This window comes from Bos javanicus, chromosome 18, assembly GCF_032452875.1.
Source record: "Bos javanicus breed banteng chromosome 18, ARS-OSU_banteng_1.0, whole genome shotgun sequence".
Classification (NCBI taxonomy): domain Eukaryota; kingdom Metazoa; phylum Chordata; class Mammalia; order Artiodactyla; family Bovidae; genus Bos; species Bos javanicus.
Window position 1 is genome coordinate 62,616,125 of NC_083885.1, and position 17,531 is coordinate 62,633,655.

The following is a 17,531-nucleotide window of genomic DNA, read 5'->3' on the forward strand; positions in this document are numbered from 1 at the left end:
AGCAGAGACATTACTTTGACAACAAAGGTCCGTCAAGTTAAGGCTATGGTTTTTCCAGTAGTCATGTATGGATGTGAGAGTTGAACTATAAAGAAAGCTGAGTGCTGAAGAATTGATGCTTTTGAACTGTGGTGTTGGAGAAGACTCTTGGGAGTCCCTTGGATTACAAGGAGATCCAACCAGTCCATCCTAAAGGAAATCAGTCCTGAATATTCATTGAAAGGATTGATGTTGAAGCTGAAAATCCAATACTTTGGCCACCTGATGCGAAGAGCTGACTCATTTGAAAAGATCCTGATGCTGTGAAAGATTGAAGGTGGGAGGAGAAGGGGACGACAGAGGATGAGATGGTTGGATGGCATCACCAACTCAATGGGCATGAGTTGTGTAAACTCCGGGAGTTGGTGATGGACTGGTGTGCTGCAGTCCATGGGGTCGCAGAGTCGGACACGACTGAATGAATGAACTGCTGAAAGCCTGGGCACACCCCACACGTGTATCCTCAAGTAAATCAGCAAACTTTACTGATTGGGTAACAGGTTTGGGGCACTGAAACTGAGCATAACACGGTTAAGAAGTTCCAGTCCTCAAGGAGATTGCAATTTAGTGAAGGGGCAGGGCCTAGACTCCTGGGTCTGAGGGAGAAGGGGTGGGGGGTCTGGACCCCCAGGTCTGAGGGAGAAGGGGCGGGGGACCTGGATCCCCAGGTCTGAGGGAGGAGGGGCTGGGGGCCTGAACCCCTGGGTCTGAGGGAGAAGGGGCTGGATTCCCAGGCCGCCAAGGTGAAGGGGTGATCCAGCTGGAGCATGGCCCGCCCCACCCCTCACGCGCCCCGTTATCTCGAATCCTGGGCAGGGAGAGGAGGGGGCAGCAGTATATTTAGTCTCCGTCCTCGCCCTTTATCTCAGTGTCCTCAGTGAGGTTGGAGCAGACCGGACGAGACAAGTCCCAGGGGCCTTCAAGGTCACTCCGGACGCTCCCTCCCTGACCCTCCAAGAGCTCCTTGCCCCCAGGGTTCTGCCTCCCTCAGCTCCTGGCCTGAGACCCAGCATGGCGGACCGGTGAGTGAGGACTGGTAACCTGGGCTCCTGAGGCCGGAGGCGGGTGGGGGGTTATCTCCCGGGTCCCTGTGAGGGGTGAGAGTTGTGAGCCTGGACTCCGGTCTGAGAAGGGAGGTAAGGACAGGAAACCCGGGTGTCCGAATGAGGTGAGAGTTTGGGACTCCAAACCCTAGGAGCCGAGAATGGGGAGCTGGTAGGCCGGATCTGTGGTCAGAAGGGCCTATGGGGTCCCCTGGGACACGGACTAGACAGGACCCAGGCCCACCAGTAACCCCCTTTCCTGGTTTCTCTCCCTCCAGGAGCGGCGGCAGTACGGTGAGAGCGGGCGTGGGCTGGCCCCGCGTGCCCGGGGAGGGGACTGCGGGAAGGGCTCTGGGGAGAGAGACTGCAGCCCTGGAAGATGGCACGGAGACGGGTTGCGGGGGGGTTCCCGTGGTCACTCAGCTCCATTCCCCCAACCCCAGGCAGGGGACACGGTCCCCGCGCCCCCTCCTGTCCGACGCCGCTCGTCTGCCAACTACCGCGCCTACGCTACGGAGCCGCACGCCAAGGTGAGGTCGGGGGCCAGCGAGGGCGCGGGGCCAGTCGGGGGGTCTCGCAGGGTCTGGATTGAGGTTCTTAGGGCACCGGCGTCCTGGGGAGGCGGGGCGGAGCCAGGGCCCTCACGGGACTTCGGTTGTGGGCGGAGCCCAAGAGGAGGAAGGCTTTCATGGGACGGGCTTAGCAGAGGGCCGGCGTCTGATTGGTGCGAGCTTGCCTATGGGCGGAGTCCCGCGGTCTCTGGTCCAGAGATCGCTTAGAGACGGTGGGCGGAGCCTATCTACAGGCCCCAGATTGGTGGATGGGGATGAGGGGCGTGGCTTCCCGCGGGCTGGAGTTGGTGAGAGACCTGACTTGAGGGGGCGGGGCTCTGATGCTCCTCCCGCCGTCCTCCTTCGAATCTTCCTCCCTCATCCTTCCTTGCTGTCTTACCCCGGCAGAAAAAGTCTAAGATCTCCGCCTCAAGGAAACTGCAGCTGAAGGTGCGGATGAGCCCGGGGGAAGGCTAGGTGTCTTCAGGGGGCAGGTCTTGGATGTTGGGGTGGGGCTTCGGGTGAGCGACTGGGCGGGACCTGAAAAGTTTGGCGGGAAGGTGGCCCTGCCAGGGAGGTCTGGGGCCTGGGAATGATGGACATCAAGCTGGAGGGGGCAGGTCTCTGGAAGCCGGCCTGGGATTAGAGGGCAGGGCCCGATGAGGGTGACTACCCCGCAGCGTCCTCATCCCAATACTGGGCCGCGGTTCCCGGCACCCCCTCCCTAGACCCTGATGCTGCAGATTGCAAAGCAGGAACTGGAGCGGGAGGCTGAGGAGCGGCGAGGAGAGAAGGGGCGCGCTCTGAGCACACGGTGCCAGCCTCTGGAGTTGGCTGGGCTGGGCTTCGCGGAGCTCCAGGTACTGGTTCTAACCAGGGACTCCGTCCCAGTCTGGGCTCCCAGGTTCCTAGTGTCCGATCTTGCGTCCCTTGGGACTCAGGGGTGTACTTACCGATGCCCCCACTCTTCCCAGGACCTTCGTGTCCAATTTGCCAATCCTCACCCTTAGGAGTTCAGAAATGTGGCCTGCAGCTGCCTACAACCTCAAAACCCAGAGACTGGTTCCTCCAGCCCAACTCCAGTCCAGATTCTCAGAACCTCTGACTCTAAAGTTCCACAGGGTCTGGCTTCAATCTACTCCTCCAGGTCCCCAACCCCTCCTCCCTCAGACCCAGGAGTCCAAACCCCTGGGTTTTCTCCTCACTACACACACCGCATTCCTCCACCAGGACTTGTGCCGACAGCTCCACGCTCGTGTGGACAAGGTGGATGAGGAGAGATACGACGTGGAGGCGAAAGTCACTAAGAACATCACTGAGGTGGGAGGCACTGGGCTGCCTGTGTCCCTTCGGGGTAGGGTGGGATGCCTCAGGCTCTGGTCTCAGCCTGGCCCCTTGCAGCTGCTTACAGCTGCAGACACCAGGAAACGCAGGACAACTCTGTGAACCTGGCAGGGAGGGGCCAGAAGGATGAGCACAATAGGTCAGCTGCTAAGTCGCTTCAGTCATGTCCGACTCTGTGTGACCCCATAGATGGCAGCCCACCAGGCTCCCCCGTCCCTGGGATTCTCCAGACAAGAACACTGGAGTGGGTTGCCATTTCCTTCTCCAATGCATGAAAGTGAAAAGTGAAAGTGAAGGGTCAGGGATGAGCACAAAAGCCAGGAGGGGACAAAGTAGGAAATATGTTTGTGAACATTTGTGGCTGGAGCCTCAAGTGTTGGTAAGTCAGCTCAAGTGTGGGCCAGGGACCTGTGAGATGAGTGTAGCTGGACTGGGATGTGTCGGTGGTTTTCCAAGATGAGGCTGAGGCAAATTGGGGATCCAAGTACAGGATGGGGAGCTTGGATTTCATCCTGAAGGTAGTAGAGGCCTGAACTAGGGAGAGCCTGGCTAGGGATAGGAGAGAAGTGTAGGGTGGAGAAGTGAGGCAAGGAGGAAGAGGAGGGGGGTCTCCATCTCCCTTTATGGCTTTGCCCAGATTGCAGATCTGAACCAGAAGATCTTTGACCTTCGGGGCAAGTTTAAGCGGCCCACTCTGCGTAGAGTGCGGATCTCTGCAGATGCCATGATGCAGGCACTGCTGGGTGCCAGGGCTAAGGAGACCTTAGACCTGCGGGCCCACCTCAAGCAGGTGAAGAAGGAGGACACGGAGAAGGTGAGTGTGGCTCGGTCCAGGAAAGGGGGTGCTTAGGGGAGGAGGTGAAAGTGAAGTCGCTCAGTCGTGTCCAACTCTTTGCGACCCCATGGACTGTAGCCCACCAGGCTCCTCCGTCCATGGGATTTTCCAGGCAAGAATACTGGAGTGGGTTGCCATTTCCTTCTCCAGGAGATCTTCCTGACCCAGGGATTGAACCTGGGTCTCCTGCATTATAGGCAGACACTACCATCTGAGCCACCAGGGAAGTCCCAGGGGAGGAGGTAGTGGGCAGCAATCCTAGCACCCAGCCTGAGGGTGAAGGGTCCTCCGCAGGAAGTCTAGGAGGGGTACAGGAAATGCGAGAGTAAGACAGGATGTAGAAGAGAAAGACAGGAAGTGCATTAGGGAGAATGGAAGTGACAAGGAATCAGGAAGTGCAGGAGGGAGACAGGAAGTACATGAGTGAGAGAGGAAGTGCAGGAGGGAGACAGGAAGTGCAGGAGGGAGACAGGAAATCCAAGGGGAGATAGGAAGTGCAGGAGGGTGACAGGAAGTGCAGGAGGGAGGCAGGAAGTACAGGAGGGAGACAGGAAGTGGGGCATATTGGAAAAGATTGTCTGAGGGGATAAGACGTATTCCAGAACTAGACCCTGCAATGGGCATCTGGAACAAGTGACCCAGCAGGCAGGAGGGCAAGTGGAGGCTACCAGGAAGACACGCTAACCTCTGACCGCCCCCCCCCCCCACCAGGAAAACCGAGAGGTGGGAGACTGGCGCAAGAACATTGATGCGTTGAGTGGAATGGAAGGCCGCAAGAAGAAGTTTGAGGGCTGAGCTGACTGCCCTCTGCCTTGACCCTGGCCTCGAGGATGACCCCGAGGAATAAAGCTTCTCTCTGAGTTGAGGGTGGCTGTCTGTCTACTCCTGGGGGCAGGGCGGGCGGTTAGGTGTGGGAGAGGCTGGAGAACTCGGGGTAGGAGCGGCACAAGAGCACGGCAGGAGCAGAGTTGAGTCTCCACGTGCGAGGACACAGAGGTGCCGAGACCAAGGAGACCAAGGCCCGGAGACATACCCGGAGGCACAGACAGACGGAGTCAGCGGCACGGCCAGAGAGAGGCAGGCAGAGACCCAAAGGTACAGGAAGAAGTGCAGAGAAAGAGGGAATAGAAAGACAGATATACAGTGAGACAGTGATGGGCTTACCTTGGAAGAGAGAAATAAGGACGCGCAGAGAGAGACACAAAGAGACCACACACACACACACACACACACGAGCTAGGAAGCTAAAGACAGACACACAGCTAAAGACACAAGGGGTTTCCCTGCTGGTCCAGTGGCTAACACGCTGTGCCCTCAATAAAGAGCACCCAGGTTCAATCCCTGGTCAGGGGACTAGATCCCACATGCCACAACTAAGACTCAGGGCAGTCATATAAATAAATAAGTGTTAAAAGAAGAAGAAGACAGGAACTGAGTCACAGACAAGCACAGGGAGACCTGGGGACACAGACACCCACAGACAGACACTACGAGAGGCTGGAGTGCAGAGACACCCAGAGAAACGCAGAGAGAAGAACCGGCAGACAGAGTGAAGAATTCAGAGACAAAGAGGTGTGGAGAGAGGCGGAAGAGAGCCCCAGAGTCAACCCCCAAGAAACGGGGAGACAGAGGCACTGAGAAGCCCAGAGGAGTGAAGAACCCCTAGAGTTCAAGGTCGCGGCTCCCCTGGGAAAGGGGAGGGGGATACCAAAAAAGATCAGTGTCAGATGGAGATGGGGGGGTGAGGTCCCGCAGAGTCTGACACCGCCCTCCCCCACCCCCTCACACACCTGCTGCCCTGTTTTAGTGCCTGTTGTCACCAGAGTGGAATCCCGGTGGCAGACAAAGGGGTGGGGGTGGGGAGGGGGGACAGAAAGACGGACGGAGACAGAGGTGGGGAGAAGCTGAGACGGACCCACACAGACAAACATAGATGGAGAGTCACGGAGACAGAGGAGAGACAGATAAGAAACAGTGTATGTGAGGTGAATGCCTAGAGAGAGACAGACAGAAAGGGTCTCTTTCATGGAGGGGTAAAATCTCCCTTGGACCCCTTTCGTCAATGAACCTCATCCAAGGACCGACTGTAGGGCTGAGCCCAGCGGCTTCAGAGCACAGGGTGCCGGGGCCCAGGGAGGTGGGGAGCCCGAGGGTGACCTGACCCAGCCCGGAGTTCCTGGACAATGCTTTTGGGATGCGGGAGAGGCCTTGGAACAGCCAGGAGGTGCCTGGAACCCTAAAGTGGAGCCAAAGTGGGGGTGGGGGGGTGGGGCGGGCAGGGCCACCTCAGAGCTGGGCTGAGACTTTGAGGAAAGGAATCCTCTCCCCCTTCCCCTCCCCCTGGGGCGGGGCTCAACCTCTGGCTATAAACCGGGGTGCTTCAGCCTGCCCAGCAAGATTTCTCCCCACCACTCTCTCACACCTCTGCTGACCCAGACTCAGGTAACAGCCCCCTGTGAGCTCCAGGGGTGTCCTTGGGGGAGGGGGCAGAGGGATGGGAGACATGAGAGGTGAGGAGGAGAGGTATGGAGGCAGATCTGGGAATTCGAGGGGGCCAGGGTCCCGGGACTGGGGGTGGATGGGGAATGTATGAGGATTTGGGGGGTTATAGAATCTAGGGGTGCCCGGGTTTGGGTATCCCAGAATAGAATACCTTAGGGCCTTGGAGCTCTGAGTCTGAGGGAATCTCAGAAATTGAGAGTCTCTGAGCTTGGATGGCAGACAGTCTGAGTGTCAGGACTGGGGGTCAGTGTCTGTGGGTTTAGGACTTAAAGTCACAGAATCTGAGGCCTCATGGCTGGAGGTAATATAATTTGTAGTGTCATATTGGGGTAGCATCAATCAGGCCTCTGAATTTGGGTGTACAGATTTTTGGGGTCTCATAATCTTGAGGTTTCAGAATTTAGGTCAAGACCTAAGGGATCAAGATTTTAGGGTGTCTGGGCTTACAACCTGCAGGATCCACAGTTGGGGGGAGGTCTCAGAATCTGGAGATCCAAGGACTTGCTGGTTTTCAGAATTCGTCAGTTAGAATTTGTGTGTATTGGGGTCTGGGGAGGTCTCACCTGGGCACCTTGGGGATTTCAGAGATGGGGGGTGTTAGTATTTAGGGGTCAGGGTGAGGCCTGGAGACAGAAGCTGCTCTTGTGTGTCATTGTCCCCTCCGTGGCAGTGGGTGAAGGTGAAAGGAGGTGACAGGTGGGCAGATAACCCGCCAGAGGGGTGGGGGCCCTGGGGGTGGGAGAGGACGGGGGTGGGGGTGGGGGTGGGGTTGGCGATTAATTCTCCCTGAACCCTCACCCACCCCCCCGCCCTCAGATACTTCTCAGGAGATGTCCTCTGTGTCACCCGATGTGACATCCCCCCAAAATAGACCCTGGGGGCGGGGCAGCTATTGTCTTCAGGCCACTGTCCCTTCCCAAATACCTTCTCCTAATCCAGACCCAGATCAGGTTCCTACGGACTTGTCATAAGACAAAAGGGGACAGCTGTGGAGAGGGGCGGGGCTGCAGCCGGGGCTCGGCCCCACCTTACCCCCAGTGCCCGGATCACCGGATCAGTAGGCTGAGGAGGTGGGGGGCTAACCACTCCCCTCTGAGACCCGGGGGTCCAGGCCCCCGGCCCCTCCCCGCTCAGACCCGGGGATCCAGGCCCCTGGCCCCTCCCCCCTCATACCCGGGGGTCCAGGCCCCCGGCCCCTCCCCGCTCAGACCCGAGGGTCCAGGCCCCCTGCCCCTCCTCCCCAGAGCCAGGGTCCAGGCCCCCGGCCCCTCCCCCCTCAGACCCGAGGGTCCAGGCCCCCGGCCCCTCCTCCCCAGAGCCAGGGTCCAGGCCCCCGGCCCCTCCCCCCTCAGACCCGGGGGTCCAGGCCCCCGGCCCCTCCCCCTCAGAATCGGGGGTCCAGACCCCAGCCACCTGCCCTTCTGGACCGCACCCCATTTGGCCTGTTCTCTGCTGTCTGTAGGTCACACCAGGACCCCAGGATGTCGGACGCCGAAGAGCAAGAATATGAAGAGTGAGTGATGCTGGCGGGAGGGCTGGGGGCCTGGAGCGGCGGAGACCCCTCCCGCCTCCAAGGCTCCTAATTCTCTCCCTCCCTCTTTCCTTCCCCCGGGTCCTCAGGGAGCAGCCTGAAGGTGAGTGGGGCGCGGGCTAGCCTTGGCGGGGGTGGGGTTGGGGGTGCCTTGCAGCATCTTACTTAGCCCACCCCGCCCGACGCCCGCTCTCCTGGTTCGCACAGCCCGTGCGTGGGAAGCGCTCTCGGGTCCATTTGCCGCGGAGGCCCCGAGGGGCCCCCCTCTCGGTCTCGGATCGGACTCGACCCGATCCCGGTTCTCCCTGTGCCCCCATCTGGGGGCCCCCACCCCTCCCCGGGACCCCTAACGCCGCGCCCTCTGTCCCCTACCCCTTGCAGAAGAGGAGGCCGCCGAGGAGGAGGAGGAAGGTGAGGCGCCGCACTCCGCCGGTCGGAGCCGGACGCAGGGCCGGGGCCGGAGCCGGGGCGGGGGCGGGGATGCTCGGCCGGGGCGCGGGCGGCCGGGAGGGCTCAGCCTCAGCTCCTCTAACAGCCTCTCCCCTCTCTCCCCTCCCCGCCCCCCGCGCCCGCGCGCGGCCGCTCTCCTCCCCGGCCCCTCACCCCCTCGCTTATCCTGCGCCCCCTCCCAGCCCCCGAGGAGCCGGAGCCGGCGGCAGAGCCAGGTAACCGCGGCTGCTTCGCTTCCGGAGAGCGATCCCGGGGCCTCGGGGCCCCGACCTCCGCGAGGACCCGCTCCGCGCCCCGCAACCCGCGCCCGGCCCGGCCCTTTAAGCCCGGAGCGCGCTCGCGCCCTCTGCTGGCCGCGAAGGGAACCAGCCTCGCGGAGGCTTTAACCCGTTCCCTTCCGTCTTAAAGGGACCGACACCCAAGCCTTCTTCCCCAGACTCGAGGGCCAAGCACAGAAGGGTTGGGTGTTTGCGGAGAGGCACCCCTCCCTCCCTCTCGTTTTCGCCTGTCCCTTACTTTTCTCCTTCATATACATTCAAAGGTTGGGGCCGGGGTTGCCGTAGGGGCTAGCGGTGGTGAGGGGGGGGATCTGGATTGCTATGGGGAGCGGCCGAGGACACAACTCCTGGGTCACCGAGCGAAGAGAGGGCGTGGGGCCTCCCTGCACTGCTAGGTCTTGATGGAGGAGGGTAGGAGCTCTGGGTGTGTAGGACGAGGGGCGGGGGCGGGGGTTGCCTTTTTTTTTTTTTTTTTGGTCTCCTTATGGTCTGGAGGTTTGGACACCTGGGTTCCCAGCGATGGAGGAGGGGGATCCCCCACACCAGTTCTGAATGTATATCTGATGCGTGTGACCCTGTCCCTCCTAAAGGCCACCCCATTTCCCTTATCCTCTTTTACCCGCCAACCCCTCCCCCGGAGCTGCAGGAGAAGGGAACTGGGCTTGTGGGAACCACGGCTTGGGAAGGGGCGGGTCCCTCCTGTGGAAATGTCATGCCCACCCACCCACGAACTCTTGCTAATTATCTCTTTGTATCCCTCTCACCAGAAGAGGAGCGCCCCAAACCAAGGTGAGATCCTAGGAGGGGTGGGGGTTCCCATCACACCCCCTTAAATATATCTCCCACCTCCAGAGACAGGGTGCAAGCGAGGCAGAGAAGGAGAGTGGGGAAAGGAAGCAAAGGAAAGGACAGTGATTTCCGCAAACATTTCTATGGAACTTTCCACTTCGGTGTTTGGCGAGAGGCAGACTCTGCCTGCTCCGTTGGTGATATAGACCCAGATCCGGCGACTGTAGCACAGTTGTTTGATTGTTCTTTGCGACCCCGTGGACTGTGGCCCACCAGGCTCCTCTGTCCATGGGATTCTCCAGACAAGAACACTGGAGTGGATTGCCATGCCCTCCTCCAGGGGATCTTCCAGATCCAGGGATCGAACTAACATCTCCTACATCTCCTGCATTGGCAGGTGGATCCTTTATCCCTGAGCCACCCGGGGAAGCCCATGGTAACACAGAGGAGGGGACTATCTGTGCTCTAGGCAATCAAGGAAGGCTTCCTAGGAGAGGTGACGCCTGAGAGACAAGGAGTTTGCTAGCTGAAGGAGGTATAAGGGAGATAAGGAAGCAAGTGGTGTGTGCAAGGTCCCGTGTTTCAGGGGAGAGATACAGACACAGGAGAATCCAAACTAGGAGACCAGTGGGGCCATGGAGCTCACGGAGGGGAGAGAGGCCACCTGGGGCGTGTCATATTGAGACCAAAGCTTGGCAATCCAGGACTTCCCTGGCAGTCCTGTGGTCTTAAGACTACGCTCCCAATGCAGGGAGTATGGGTTTGGTCCCTGCTTGGGGAATTAAGATCCCACATACTGTGTAGTGCAGCTAAAAACTAAAAAACCAAAACAAACCCAAAGCTTTAGAGATGCAAGGAGGCAGCAACCCGAGCATACAAAGCAGAAATCCTTGGGGCCTCTGCGGACAGTGCGTGAATTTCACTGTGGCTATAGAGGGATGGGCCTGTGGAGGCCAGGGCACTGCGGAGCCAACGGAGGGTTCTGAGCAGAGAAGCCAGAGGCTCAGATCTGAGTGAGAGCCAGGTGTACAGGAAAGCACAGCTGTGCTTCAGCACCAGGGAAGCCTTGTTTGAGCAGGGACGTTCCCAGGGGTGGGTGTGGGGTGGTATATCAAAGGAAGGGTATTGCAGGCAGGGCAAACAGCATGTGCAAATGTCCGGGGGCATTGGGGTGCATGACATGGCCAGGGAATTGTGGGACGAGGTGAGGCCCAAGCTGGGGCAGAGGGCTTAGGGTAGAAAGGGACCACCAGCTGAGAGAGCCCCAGGGTTCCGTGTTGTTTTGTCATGGCACATGGCATGTGGGCTCTTAATTCTGAGGCCAGGGATGGAACCCACACCTCCTGCAGCGGGAGCACAGGGTCTTAAGCACTGGACTTCCAGGGAAGTTCCAAGAACCCCAGGTTGGTGAGCTCAGTTAGGGCAGGGTTTGTGCAAAGACAGGAAATGTTCAGGAGGCATCTGTTCACTGGTGTCTGGGGTTTGAGGAAGAGTCTGTGCTGGAGACAGAGGCTAATCCTCAGTAAATGATGGCAGTTGAAGTCATGGGAATGAATGACTGACCTATGAATGAATTGAATGAATCGAAGAGCAAAAGTCCCACCAGGGGACAAGGAGACAGAGATGGGACAGGCAGAGAAAGAGGAAGCAAGTCAGGAGGAGGTGCTGTTTTAGAAACCAAAGAAGAGGGCATTTCCCTGGTGGTCTGAGGGTTAAGATTCTGCCCTCCCAGTGCAGGGGGCATGGGTTCAAATCTGGGTCAGGGAACTGACCCACATGCTGCACCATGCAGCTAAAAAAAAAAATTAATAAAGAAAATTCTAAGAAACGGGAGGACCCCAGGGCTGGAAATTAAGGGCAGCCCCTCATAGCAGCACCACCCAATACGAATACAACGCAAGCCACATATGTAACTGAATTATTATTATTATTTTTTTGCTAGCTGCATTTGAAAAAGTAAAATGGGTAAAACGAATCCCAATAGCATATTTTACTCAACGCGTTGTACTGGAAATCGCATCGTTGGGACACTAAGCCATATAAACGTCCTTAGTGAAACATTTTACATTCGTGGGTTCCACCGAGTCTGTGGAACCAGGGCGTGCATCTCACGGCAGCCTGTCCGATGCGGACCGGCCGCACGGCAGGCGCTCAGGACCCACGTGAGGCTGATGCTGCCCCTCCGGAAGGTCAGGGCACTCAGCGTTTCTCTTCTGTCCACGCAGCCGGCCTGTGGTACCTCCTCTGATCCCGCCAAAGATCCCAGAGGGGGAGCGTGTGGACTTCGATGTAAGTAACAGACGCCCCATCCCGGGCGGGGCTGCTAGCCTCTAGGGCGCGAATTAGGAAGCGGCGCCCCTCCCTATTTTTTTTCCTTCTTCTTCTTTGGCATGCTTGCTTTCCGACACACTCCTGGAATTGCGTCCTCGCGGCCCCCTAGGGTCAGAGCAGGGTGTTCGCTGCCATCTGCTGGACATCGAGCGCACGGCAGCTGTCTGTCCCAGCGGACGGTCAATCCCACAAACTCTTGCGGTCCAGGGGTCCCCCACTGACGCTTCTCAGAGGTGCTGCGGGGCTGGTGCCTTCTCGGGGTACCACCTGGGGATGACCAGGCTCCCGCCCTCCGTCCCCCAGGACATCCACCGGAAGCGCATGGAAAAGGACCTGCTGGAGCTGCAGACACTCATCGACGTCCACTTTGAGCAGCGGAAGAAAGAGGAAGAGGAGCTGGTGGCGCTGAAAGAGCGCATCGTGAGTGGAGGGCGGTGGGCTTCCCCCAGTTCGCCCCTCGCCTCCCAGCCTCTGGGTCCTGAGAGATACGGAGCATGGTCGCTGTCCAGTGCAGACCCAAGGCTGAAACTTTCCGGATCGCACCCAAGTTGATGCTTGTCTCCACTCCTGACCTGACCTGGGAAGGGATAAGGGGGTGCGTGGTGGTCCCTGCACCCGCTCAGCCCTCTGCCTCCTCCAGGAGCGGCGCCGGGCGGAGAGAGCTGAGCAACAGCGCTTCAGAACCGAGAAGGAGCGAGAGCGTCAGGCCAAGCTGGCGGTGGGTGTCTCCCCTCCTCCTGGGAGCGGTTTTCCATTCGTGATCTTCTCTGTGACCCCAAGAAAGTCCACATGCGTATTATCCATGGATCTTGCTGTTGAAAGGGAGGGAAACCCCAACCCCAACTGAATTTAGCAGAAGGAGAGTTTTATTGGCTCATATAACTAAATTGCCTAAGGCAGGGCCTGCTTCAGGCATGGCTGGATCAAGGGACTTAAATACTATCACAAAGACCCAGGTTTTCTCTTTCCATCCTTTGGCCTATATTTATGTGCACAATGTGTCCAGGAGGGTGCCTGGCATGTTCCTGGTCTGAGCTCTGAAAATCCTGACTCCCATCAGTCCTAGGCAGGAGTGACCAAGGTCCAGTAGCAGGTCTGGCTTAAACTCCTCTTTCTCTCTGGGACAAATCCTAGGATGTTTTCAGATTGTTCACCTGCCATTGTGGAGTGAATCACTGGCTGGTTGGGAGAAACTGAGGAGAACACTCCCATTGCTATGGGCCTTGGAAACATGACCTGACTTGAATGACCCACTCATTTTCTTTTTTTTTTGGCCGCACCTCGCGGCGTGTGGGATCTTAGTTCCAGGGTTTGAACCTGTGCCTCCTGCAGTAGAAGTGCAGATTCTTAACCACTGGACCACCAGGGAAGTCCCCCAAACCACTGTTAAAGAACAGGAATTGGGTGCTGTGGTAGACAAAGGACTGGTCTCCCGGAGGAAGGGGACCCGAGCCAAGGGGTGCAGGCAGCCCCGAGAAGCTGGAAAAGGAAAGGGGGTGACTCTCCGCTCACGGCCCTAGGAGGAGGCTGTGTGCCCCGTGACTTAGCCCCCGAGACCCACTGCAGACTGAGCTGCAGAAATGCAAGGTGATAAATTGACATTGCTTTAAGCCACTATGTTTGCAGATTACAGCAGTGAGAGGAAGCTCATTCAGGTGGGGAACTACGGGCAAGCCCCACACCTCGCCTGTCCCTCCAGTGGGGAAGGGCTTTGGTCGGGGCGAGCCTCTAATTCTGGGACATACAACGCAGACTTTCCGGATGTGGTCATGCCTCAGTGAAGGCATTCTGGAGCCCCTTCCTCAGGCTCAAGGTCAAGAGCCTCTTGACTCTGCCCCCTCCCCCACTCCCATGACCAGTTACCCTCTTTGCCCCTCTGAGGACAGTCATTCTCCTCTCATGAGACTAAAGGAGAGTAAGTCTCAGAGAGGGCAAGTACCTACACGGAGGTCACACAGCAAGATCACCGCTGACCATTGCAGGCTGGAGCACGCAGAGAAAAGCAAGCATATCCCCACCCCCCACGTCAGATTAAGTTTTCCTGGGGGCAGGGGCAGCATATTAAGGCTCAGAGAAGACAAAGGACTGGCCGGTGGTCACACACCCAGGCCTGGAAGGGCCAGGAGGAAGTATTTGCATCCTTGTCTGCTCTGATATTGACCTTGTCTCTGGTGAGCTTCCCTGGTGGCTCAAATGGTAAAGAATCTACCTACAATGCAGGAGGCTGGGGTTGATCCCTGGGTTGGGAAGATCCCCTGGAGAGGAGAATGGCAACCCATCCAGTGTTCTTGCCTGGAGAATCCCATGGACAGAGGAGCCTGGAGGGCCACAGTTCATGGGGCTGCAGAGAGTCGGACACGACTGAAGCGACTAACACTTTCTCATGCTTGAGTCTGATTGACCCCTGGTTCACTCGGTGCAGAATTGGCCTCCCTGATGCCCCCCTCAGGTGCCCTCCCCTCTCAGTCTAGGGGGGTGGGGGAGGCCCAGGGGTGAACCCCGTTCTTCCCACAGGAGGAGAAGATGCGGAAGGAAGAGGAGGAGGCCAAGAAGCGGGCCGAGGACGACGCCAAGAAGAAGAAGGTTCTGTCCAACATGGGTGCCCATTTTGGGGGTTATCTGGTCAAGGTGAGTTCAGCCTGCTGGGGCCTGAGGTCTGGGGTCCCGGGGGAGGCAGCTGGGGTCTGAGGGAGGAGGGGCTGGGGAGCCACCCCCCACCTCATGGTGTCCCCTTCCCACCCTCAGGCAGAACAGAAGCGAGGGAAGCGCCAGACGGGGCGTGAGATGAAACTGCGTATCCTGTCTGAGCGTAAAAAGCCTCTGAACATCGACCACATGGGAGAAGAGCAGCTCCGGTAGGCGGGAGGGGCCCGGGTGGCAGACAGGCAGATGGGGTGACCCCTGGCCCAGGTCTGAGTGGGCGGAAACGCCGGCGCTGTGTGACGGCAAGTGTCTCTCCCTCTCTGGGCCACTCCCCTGTGGAGTGCCACAGATGTAGGACTTATGTTTTTGGTGCCAAGACCTGTAGAGTCTGGGAGATGATAGGAAACCAGACCACAGGGCTGACCAAAATTGAGGCGATAACGTTGGTCTGATGATGTCCCCTGGGAATTCCAAACGGGCCCCCTCTTCTACCTGAATTAAAGCCAGACACACTGGCAACAATTTCCCAGGCAAATCGCTTCTGGTCGGAGCTCCGTCTTTCCCTTCACAGCTCACTCTGGGCACAGCCTGCCTCTCAGGATAAGCCCTCAGAGGGAAGGCCAGGGAGGGTCTTCCCTCGGGGGCCTCCTCTGTGTCTTAAGCGCCCAGGCACGGCCCTTAAAGTCAGAAACACCCACCACCCCAGAGGCGGCGCAGAGAGGGGACTTGGAGCTCAGTACCTGAGACTGCTTGCCAGGGGTCAGTGCCAGCTCCACCACTTAAGCTATGTGATCTTAGGCAGTTGTTGACCTCCTCTGAGTCTTGCTTTCCTCACTGGTAAAAGGAGGCTGTGATAACAGAGTCTACCTCACAGAGCAGTGAAATGTCAGCGAGCAGTAGCCCATGTGGAGGGCTTGCAGCTCTGTGAGGTAGATACCATTATACTATCATCACCGTCAGCTTAGAGATAACAAACCAGAACATTAAAAAAGCCAGCAAACAAAAAAGGGCACAGAGGGGTTAAAGAACCTTTCCAGGGTTGCACAGCCTGCAGGCACAAGAGTGGGGATTGGAACCCAGGAAGTCTGGTGTGGTAATCTGTGTTCTTCATCATGTATTTACGAAGGGGCATGATGGTAAATGCTTCCCGAGTGGATCTCCAGAGGCTAAAAGTCCACATCTCAGCGTCTGCTCATTTCCATGGTGTAAATGCTCCCAGGACGCTGATTTCAAACCCCCAGTGTGAGGACCCTGTGCTCAGAGTTGGGGATGGATATGCAGAGTCGACTCTAGCCCCCTCCCTCCCAGGAAACATTATCGCGGGGCCTGGACTAAATAGTATGTCGCTTGGCCATAGTCACAAGCCAGAGAATTCCAGATCTGGTGTTTGAACCTATGCTTTCTGACTCCAGGACCGGGGCCCTTAGCCATGCTACTATTCTCCCTTAGAGAGACAGGGGCATGGAGAAGCGGGCAGAGATTTAAAGACCCCCTGCTGCAATCTACTTTGCATGTTAACAAAAGGGCCCCAAATTATTAACACAATGGCACCAGTAAAGCCAAATTCAAAGGGTTCCCTCAGCCCCTCTGGGCCCGGGCCCGGCCTGGCTCCCTTCCCTGACAGCCCTTCTGCCCGGCCAGGGAGAAGGCCCAGGAACTGTCGGACTGGATCCACCAGCTGGAGTCAGAGAAGTTTGACCTGATGGCGAAGCTGAAGCAGCAGAAATATGAGGTGAGACCCGTGTTTGCTGGAGGCCAGGCCGGGCTGGGGCTGGGGCTGGGGCTGGGTGCTTGGCTGGGTTTGGGTCAGGGGGCAGGGGGCGGCTATTCCTCCAGCTCTACCAACACATCCCTCTGGTCTCCGCAGATCAACGTTCTGTACAACCGCATCAGCCACGCCCAGAAGTTGTAAGTGTGAACGAGCCTGTGCCCCACACCCGTCCCTCTGACTCTGTCTCTCCTGCTGCCCCTGACTCTGAGTTTCAGCCCCAGCCACCCTCTCTTGGGGGCTCTGTCTTCATCCCTCTTTCTCTGGAACGTTCTCATAACCTGTCCTTTTCTCTCCATCTCCGGTTCTCTTCTGGGGTCTCAATCCCCCTTTCTATGTTCCTCTTAATCACTAGTCCTCCGAGGCGGGGGGGTGATCTCCCCCCCACACACACCCAGGGGACATCAGGGGATGTCCGGAACACGTTTGGGGAGGGGGTCCTACTGTCCCCTGCTGGGAGGAGCTCAGGGCTCCTGTTCAGTGTCCTGCGATGCTCAGGACGGTCCCCAAATGTCGCCGGTGCTGATGTCGAGAAGCACGGCTTTTTCTCTGTTTTCACTCTGTCTCCCCGCCCTGCTTCCCTCCCTCTCTCCATCTTTCTGCCTCAGTTTCCATCTTTCTCTTCCCCCGCAGCCTCCCCGGCCCTCTCTCTGTCACTGTCCCCTTCCTCCCCCCAGCTCTGTGTCCATAACCATTTATCAGTGCCCACGTGAACATCCTGAGCTGGCCCAGTGACACCACCTCTCGCCTGTCCATGGGCTGGTGATGGCTAATCGTGCCACCCCAGGCAGCGAACCCCCCCAAGAGCAGGCAGTGGCGGGCATCTTCCCCTGGCAGGGAGGGCGGGGCCCATCTCAGAGGTGGGCGGGGAGGAGCTCCTTCCTGACACCCCTCCTTCTCCTCCAGCCGGAAGGGGGCCGGGAAGGGCCGCGTCGGAGGCCGCTGGAAGTGAGGAGCTGGGCACAGCGCCCCCCCACCCCCTCGAGGCACCTGGGAGTCCTTGGCGTGTGTGCCCATCCGGGGTGTGTGTCCATCTGGGGCTTGAAATAAATGCTCCCCCTGCAGCACGTGCTGAGTCCTGTGTTATTATGAACGCCCAGCTGGCCATGGCGAGGGCACCAGCTCACAGCTGCTGGGAGAATCCTCTCACCAATCTTGAGGACCATGTGTAAGACTGACCCCTCACCCACAGCTGGTGGTCACGCAGAACGGTGCGACCTCTCTGGAAAGGAGTCGGGCAGGTCTTCAAAAAGTTAACCATAGTGTTACCATTTGTTGTTGTTTAGTGGCTCAGTTGTGTCTGAGTCTTTGCGACTCTGTGGACTGTAGCCTGCCAGGCTCCTCTGTCCATGGGGCTCTCCAGGCGAGAACACTGGAGTGGGTTGCCATTTCCTTCTCCAGGGGATCTTCCTGACCTGGGGATCAAA

General features: G+C 58.2%; 2 protein-coding genes across 4 annotated transcripts; both read left to right on the plus strand.

Moving 5' to 3' along the window:
• Positions 1-891: 891 nt before the first annotated feature.
• Positions 892-4,672, plus strand: TNNI3 (troponin I3, cardiac type). Its single transcript, XM_061389323.1, has 8 exons — positions 892-1,061; positions 1,361-1,376; positions 1,526-1,612; positions 2,042-2,083; positions 2,362-2,493; positions 2,864-2,953; positions 3,615-3,791; positions 4,524-4,672. Exons 1-8 carry the CDS (start codon positions 1,051-1,053, stop codon positions 4,605-4,607), a joined length of 639 nt encoding a protein of 212 aa, XP_061245307.1. The 5' UTR covers positions 892-1,050; the 3' UTR covers positions 4,608-4,672.
• Positions 4,673-6,175: 1,503 nt separating this feature from the next.
• TNNT1 (troponin T1, slow skeletal type) lies at positions 6,176-17,171 on the plus strand. 3 transcript variants are annotated; one of them, XM_061389319.1, is made up of 14 exons: positions 6,176-6,254; positions 7,777-7,827; positions 7,935-7,948; positions 8,227-8,256; positions 8,478-8,510; positions 9,341-9,362; positions 11,588-11,651; positions 11,997-12,113; positions 12,334-12,411; positions 14,208-14,321; positions 14,439-14,548; positions 15,978-16,068; positions 16,204-16,244; positions 17,011-17,171. In XM_061389319.1, the coding sequence occupies exons 2-14, from the start codon at positions 7,796-7,798 to the stop codon at positions 17,054-17,056; spliced, it is 792 nt and encodes a 263-aa protein (XP_061245303.1). In that variant the 5' UTR covers positions 6,176-6,254; positions 7,777-7,795; the 3' UTR covers positions 17,057-17,171. The 3 variants fall into 3 exon arrangements, with proteins under 3 accessions (XP_061245303.1, XP_061245304.1, XP_061245305.1); XM_061389320.1 differs by lacking the exon at positions 8,478-8,510 and having other exon boundaries at positions 8,227-8,277; XM_061389321.1 differs by lacking the exon at positions 8,478-8,510 and having other exon boundaries at positions 6,177-6,254.
• Positions 17,172-17,531: the final 360 nt, after the last annotated feature.

Bases quoted from the DNA above. Each gene is read 5' to 3' on its own strand.
- TNNI3 (XM_061389323.1), top strand. The intron at 2,084-2,361 runs GTGCGGATGAGC...CCCCCTCCCTAG, and splicing joins CAAGGAAACTGCAGCTGAAG to ACCCTGATGCTGCAGATTGC. The intron at 3,792-4,523 runs GTGAGTGTGGCT...CCCCCCCACCAG, and splicing joins AGAAGGAGGACACGGAGAAG to GAAAACCGAGAGGTGGGAGA.
- TNNT1 (XM_061389319.1), top strand. From the start codon at position 7,796: ATGTCGGACGCCGAAGAGCAAGAATATGAAGA. The intron at 8,511-9,340 runs GTAACCGCGGCT...CCCTCTCACCAG, and splicing joins GGAGCCGGCGGCAGAGCCAG to AAGAGGAGCGCCCCAAACCA. The intron at 16,245-17,010 runs GTAAGTGTGAAC...CTTCTCCTCCAG, and splicing joins ATCAGCCACGCCCAGAAGTT to CCGGAAGGGGGCCGGGAAGG.